Here is a 6,998-nt window from a genome sequence, read left to right as displayed (position 1 = left end):
CATCATCATCGGGAGCGCGAAGCGTATGACCCAACACACCAGCAGCAGCATGGAGGAAGAAGGCTCCATCCGCCTACTTATTAACATGCCCATTGGCTTCGCTTCTAGCCCCTCGGACAAACTGCATGCACGCACCGCGCCCGCCCCAAAAGAACACAACAAGGGAGGGACCCCGCCCGTCCCCTTAGTTCTCATCGACTATGCCACTCCACCCAATGCAGCTAAAGACGAAGCAGAGCGTCGTGGTTGTCGCCGAGGTGGGCGGAAGTCATGGCCGCAACTCCGACCTGGAACAGGAGTCTCTGCTCCGGCGGATGGCGTTGATCGGCGCAGCGCCGCCCAGGCCGGTGGGGGACAGGAAGGTCAGGAAGCCCTACACCATCACCAAGTCCCGCGAGAGCTGGACCGAGCCCGAGCACGATAGGTTCCTCGAGGCGCTGCATATGTGAGTAACCTGCTTATTAATCCCAAATTCACAACAACTACACCTATTGGCCTTCAAGAGTTGAGGCGCCCTCTACCACCGTGCGAAGAACCGGGCAGCCTCAACCCCAACACTTGTACTGCTCCCGAGCCTCAAGCGACGCATGAGGGGGACGTGAGAGGATAGAGGCAAAACTGGAGCACAAAAGCCAGTAGATGTGACTATCAGGTGCACCGCGACGTGCTTCGGCCCAACGCATTAAAAATAGCCCCAATCAGATTTGGGTCGTTCTTTCAAGTCTGATTCGAAATAAAAATTGTTTATTTTGGTTTCGGCAAAGAGAAACTCCCCCACAAAAGATTGAGACAGAAACCGCCGAAGTAGCAAGGGGGAAAGGGGTTTGGAGGGACAAGTTTTTACTCCGTCAGTATTAAAAATGCTCTTATATTTTGGGGCCGAGGGAGCAAATATTTTTGACCTGTGTTTTTTTGAGAAATTTTTTACCTGTTAGAATAAGATACTACTACGAGTTAGAAAATGTGGGCGCGTGGCGCGTACACTGCCAGTGGAATAAAAGAGGAGCGAATCCAACTGGCTTTCCGGGGCCGGTCCGGGCGGCGCTCCCCCGGCGGCCGCACACGCCCACGTGGGTCGCATCGGCGCGCGCGAACCGCATCATGGCCGGCCGGCCACGCTTGTGGCCACGGGCGTCCGGACGCCGGGCGAAGCGCCCAGAGACGTCCGCCCGCCCGCCCGCCCGCCCGCAGCCGCACAGGACCATCTTTCGGCCCTGACACGCGCGCGCGCGCGCACCACACCACACCGGAAAGAAGAAAAGAAAAGGCGAGCGGCCCGACCCGAGCCACTCCAGAATCCAGACCCAGGCCATTCCCTTCCCCAAGCAGCCAGGCCACACGCAGGCGCACCAGTGAGAGAGAGAGAGAGAGAGGAGTCGGAGGCGGAAACCCTAGCTCCCGCGGCGCACCTACCACAGCCCACAGGCCTGCAGTCGGTCGGTCGGTCAGCGGAGAGAGTCTGCCGTCGGATGGTGTCCATGAGCACCGCGCCCAAGCCGCTTGAGGCCGCGGCGGCCGCCGTGGGAGGGGGCGGCGGGGACGGAGGGGGAGGGGGAGGCGGAAAAGGCGGGAAGGGGAAGGAGCAGCAGCAGCAGGTGGCGGTGGCCGCGGGGCCGCCGATGGCCGTGCCGGCGGACGCGGCGGCCGCGGAGGACGCCAGGATGAAGGTCAGGAAGCCCTACACCATCACCAAGTCCCGGGAGAGCTGGACCGAGCCCGAGCACGACAAGTTCCTCGAGGCGCTGCAGCTGTGAGTTGCCCCCCTGCCCTCCTCCCAATCCATCCCGCCCTCCCTCCTCGTGCCTGCTATTGCCTTGGGTCCGTAAAGCCTGCCGGCGCCGGCCGGATCCCTGCCGGTGCTCGCCGGCTTTTGTTTTGTCCGCGCCGCTCGTGTCCCGGTGGATTCGGTCTCCGCGTCCGCCCCACGAAATGTGATTTTTTTTTGTTTTAGATGCTCTGTATATCTTGGGTGGAGCCGAGCGTGCCGATTCCTAATTGGTATTGCCTGCCGGGCTTACTGGATTGGGTGAGATTCTTGCAGAATCCGTTATAACTGGCCCCAGGCACTCTCCATCCACGCCTAGCATTTTGGGTTCTTCATAGAGTCTTGGATTATGATTTGATTCGCTTTCTGGCTGAAATGTGGTATAAGCAATTAAGCATTTGGCGCTCGGTTCAGGGGCAGCAGAGGGCGTGCATACTAACAAAAGGCAGATGTGTTTTATTTATTCGATGTTTGTTTCAAGGCATTGGGGGAGGTTTAATTGAAATTTTTGCAAGTTAGGATTCATGTCCAACTGATGTATCACCGGGATTGTATACTTTTGGGTCTTGATTGGAGCACATGGTGCCCATCTGCCTGCAGCTTGGAAGAGAGGGGGAAAAAGGAAGTGATTTTGACAAGGGGTTCAGCTATACATTTATATTAGTTATAGGTGGCGAGTATGCAACTGACAGTATTACTATAAAGGGATTCACCTCTTTCTTTTTGTCTGTTATTATAGGTTTGATCGTGATTGGAAAAAGATAGAAGCATTTGTTGGCTCGAAAACTGTGATACAGGTATAGTTGGTAGCTATCTTAGTATCTACAACTCCTTGCAAATGCTAACTGAGAAAAATTTGAATAATGCTGGCCAAGCCTTATTTAGTGTACCACACATTATTATATAAGCAAATTGTTCAACTTTTGGTGCACTCAGGTTATACTAGTGAAACAAGTTGAGTCTCATTACAAAAGCCGCGCTCCTGTATTGTTTAAAATCACAATATCAGGAAAAAAAAAAGTTGGCGTGCTAAACCTTCTTGGCACACTGCGCAATTTCTGTAACAGATAAGGAGCCATGCACAGAAGTACTTTTTGAAGGTTCAAAAGAACGGTACAGGCGAACATTTACCACCGCCTCGGCCGAAGCGTAAGGCAGCCCATCCATATCCGCAGAAGGCCTCTAAAACTGGTACTTACCGTTCATGTTTATACTTTCTAGTCTCCAGCGTGAACTGTTTCTACTTCAGCACTTCAGCGCTTGCTAACTAAAATTTGTTTAGCCCCTGTAGCATCCCAAGCTGTTTTATCACAACAACCTGCTCCTCCTCCCCCTCCTCCGAGGGATCAAGATAGTGTTAATGTGTCTATGGATGCATCTATGGTTGTACCAAGCACAAATGCAAATGCCGTGGTGCCTTCCTGGGACAATGCTCTTGTTCAACCTACACAAGGTCTGTTATTCACTATTGTCATAATGCCGATTGAAGACTAACGATTTATGAAGAAAGTACTGAAGTTTCACATGTTTGGCAGTTACAAGTGCCATTGCCACAAATAACTGCTCTAGCAGTATAGAGAGCCAATCTGGAATGTGGCCAACCTCTGAAGCAGTTGAACAAGAAAACGTGCTGCCACAGATGCGGGGTAAGTTTCCTCTTTAGGCCGAGCAAATCCATCCTCGCAACTGTTATCTAGGCCATCAGCTTAGTTCTTACCTACTATGGAATGTATGATATATTTTTCTTATTTAAACATTACCTTAAGCTAGAGAATCTCTGTGAGATCGATTCTATTTCTCACTGTATTCTTAATTCTGCTGCTCCCTGGTTACACGTGCAGCTATGCCAGATTTTTCCCAGGTATACAACTTCCTGGGAAGTGTATTCGATCCAGATACAACTGGACATTTGCAGAGGTTAAAGGCAATGGATCCTATTGATGTGGAAACGGTATGTTTGCTCTAAGGCCTTTTTTTTTATTATAACAGTTTTGTTGTTTCACCATTATATTAGCTTTCCCATTTCAATGGAACTAATTCCTGTATGTGTCTGGCAAATTGCCACTCCTTTTTGCTAGTTTAGGCTGTAGTCTTGGCTATAGTTTTCGTGTATAAATATTTGTTTGACTACCAAAGAAGACTAAAAAGTCATGCCTTTTGATTAACAATGGTCATAGGAGAGATAGTTTCTGAATGTTTTGTCATAATTCTCTTATCCAGCACTGTTATTAGAATAAAAATTAGAAGTTACAATGTTTTGTAGAGTTTGTAAAATCTTGCAGTGATGTGTTAGAATAGATATGTGCGAGTTACGAAGAAGGATCACCTACATTTTGCATTTAATAAACAGTCCTTGGTCCTGATGCTCTCATTCCTTCTAGTTTTGTTAAATTTCCTTGTACTGCATTTCATCGTTATCCATTCATGACTTGGAGTTCATGCATTTTATTACTATCATATCCTTATCTGTATTTTTCACACACAAACTTCTCCTTTTCACTTGCAATGAATATTGATCTGTTGAAGTGACTAATCTACAGGTACTACTGCTCATGCGAAATCTATCCATGAACTTGATTAACCCAGAATTTGAGGCCCATGTAAGTTTTGTTTCTTCTTTCTTCATCTTATATTGATGTTCTAATGCTTCTTCGTCCTTGCATACTATCTTTGTGCTTGACCACACCATACTTCGATCCAGTGCAATGATTATTGTGATAGTTGTGTTTTCAGATATTTTTAGCATTGTCAGGTTACGTCATATTCCTTCCTAGGACACCCTAAAATTCCACTTTATGCTTCACAACAATAATGTAAATGGATTTACCCCCTTCTTAGGTATTCTGATTTTGAAGTCATGGGTCTCTGACAATCCACAGTGTGCTGAAATCTTGTTTAAGGTTTTAAATGTGTGATGCATTTTGTGGCAACCCAACTCCTTCATAACTTTATGACAGTTGTGGTGTATGGCAACAAATTAGATCACAAGACTTAGTGTGACTGCAGGTTGACTCAGAGCCACTAGCAAATTAAATCGCTGCACACTCCTAACCTAGTATAAGTCTATGACCCTTTGCAAACACATTGAAAAAAGGCGCAAAAAACTTTGCCTTATAGCACAAAATGAAAAAAGAAAAAGAAAAAGAAAGAAGACGATGCAAAGCTCAGCCCAGCCCAACCCCACCCTCTCGCCTCTCTCTGAGGCCTACACAGGAGAAGCGCATTCTGTTCTTCTCTCTTTACAGAGGCGCCACAAATTTATTTCATCAATATGGTACCGTATAACGACCACTTAAAAACATTTGTTCCATGTTTTTGCTAGGGAAATTTTTTCAAAAGGTCAACTAGTTATAGTTAATTTTATGGGCTGCCAGTGTTCATCTTATTAGTGGGAAAAATGTATTTTTGATAAACATCTTTGATATATTGATATATATGTTCATAGTAAGTCTGTTAGTGCTATGGAAGCACATCAGGTAGCTACAGTGCCCTAGCACGCTTTGATTATCTCTGCCCCCGGACTATCTGATGGAATTTGAACTGTATCCATCTTTTTCAAGCATTACACTCCTGAGCGATCATTGATCTTCATTAAACTGTAATGATGCGTTGACCATAGAAATGATATATGAAACAATTATTCCCTAAACAACCCTGCAAAGACGCAATTTTGTGGTCTTCAAAGATAACCCCTGGTACATATTAGCCGTGTTGATAAGCGGCATTGCATGTATTTTGCACACAACTATGCAAATTAATTCATTTCATTGCTTGATTTGTTCCAGTGTATTGTTCTGAAAGCCCGTCCGATTTACCTTCTTTTGATTGCAGAGGCAGTTGCTCTCGTCGTATGGTTCTGGTGGAGACGAAAATAAACCTGAAGGCATGGAAAATCTCGGGTCCCAGAGTAGCCATCTCCCATCCATGTAAGAATTCAGTCTCTTTCCATGTTCATATGCTTGTGGCCTGAAAATGTACTGCATCTCAACAGCGACCATTTACGTTTTCCAGGGTAACGAGTGAGTGAGCGAGCATCAGCCATTCGTCATAGAAGGTTCAGTTGTTTCGGAGAGACGCTTGTGTTCTCCTTGTACTGGTCCTGTCGGCGTCTAGTCTGGCTATTTATGAATGTTGGTTGGGGCAGTGACATTTGTACAGTTTCCGAAATGGTGCTCTAACCCTAGGCTAGTGTTGCTCATCAAGTTGGTGTAGATAGCCAGTTTTGTGTGCTCAAGCAATTCTTTTCCCTAGGGTGGGGCATAGCTCAAGATGGTTCTTGTATGTATACACCGATAAGTATGCGCTCTCGTGGATGTACATATGTGTTATTGTGTAAACGTTTGAGATAACAAACTGCGAGTATTCGATCAAGGCAAATAAATAAGCTGAATAATAATCAAGCTGGGTGTATTCTCCACTACAATGTAATGATGTGCACCCTGGTGCTATGCAATATGAGTTCTGAAATGTGCATCTTCCTTGACATACTGTGAATTTTTAAACTTCTCTACAGTCATTGATCAGACAGCGTTTGAGCTTCATCCTGGGCGTGCTCATATACTAGTTCACCTGTGTGTCACCTGTGTGCTGCTTGTTTCGTGTTGCCGGTGTTTGATGCTTTGATTTTCCTTGTGCCGAGTTCCGGTGCATCCTGAAATCTGTAGCTTTTGTCTGTTAAACAAGTTGTTGCTCCGTGCTCCATAGCGTTGATTGTTCTTCTAGGGTGGCTCTGACTTCCGAGGAGCTTGTCGGCTCTGGAGGTGTCACTGTAAAATCCAGGTTGAGGCACCGTTTAGCAGGCAGGAGTTTGACGGAGAACAGACATAAAAATACCACGAACATGGCCCAAGTTATAAATGTCAATGTTTTCTGCATGAGAAGGCACACCGACCTGCACGTGTCGTTGTAACGCACAGGGCTCTGCGTATTGGGTTGACCCAACTATCCTTTTTTTCTATTTTTCTTCCATGAACATCTTTTTGCTACATGATTCTTATTCTAATTAATAAACAATGTTTTAAATACGTGAACTATTAATTAAATATATGATTTTGTAAAGAACTTGTATTTTTAAAATTTCATGAACCTTTTAGTTCCATGTATTTTTTATTTTTAATCAGTATGAACATTTCTTAAATTTTTTAAATATTTTCTAAATTCTGAACACTATTTAAAATCAATGAATTTTTAAAATGAAATTTTGTAAATTTTATTATTTCATAAAATTATTTTT

General features: G+C 45.4%; 1 protein-coding gene across 2 annotated transcripts; it reads left to right on the top strand.

The window, feature by feature from the left end:
- The first annotated feature begins 1,249 nt into the window (after positions 1 to 1,249).
- On the top strand, positions 1,250 to 6,182 carry LOC123157324 (protein REVEILLE 6). 2 transcript variants are annotated; one of them, XM_044575582.1, is made up of 9 exons: positions 1,250 to 1,750; positions 2,505 to 2,562; positions 2,833 to 2,956; positions 3,057 to 3,218; positions 3,301 to 3,411; positions 3,607 to 3,716; positions 4,306 to 4,365; positions 5,597 to 5,691; positions 5,777 to 6,182. In XM_044575582.1, exons 1-9 carry the CDS (start codon positions 1,470 to 1,472, stop codon positions 5,790 to 5,792), a joined length of 1,017 nt encoding a protein of 338 aa, XP_044431517.1. In that variant the 5' UTR covers positions 1,250 to 1,469; the 3' UTR covers positions 5,793 to 6,182. The 2 variants fall into 2 exon arrangements, with proteins under 2 accessions (XP_044431517.1, XP_044431516.1); XM_044575581.1 differs by having other exon boundaries at positions 1,263 to 1,750; positions 3,048 to 3,218.
- The last annotated feature ends 816 nt before the right edge of the window (positions 6,183 to 6,998 follow it).

Source organism: Triticum aestivum, chromosome 7B (assembly GCF_018294505.1).
Source record: "Triticum aestivum cultivar Chinese Spring chromosome 7B, IWGSC CS RefSeq v2.1, whole genome shotgun sequence".
Lineage (NCBI taxonomy): Eukaryota > Viridiplantae > Streptophyta > Magnoliopsida > Poales > Poaceae > Triticum > Triticum aestivum.
Note: the sequence above shows the minus strand (reverse complement) of the source record. Positions and strands in the feature narration are given on the sequence as shown.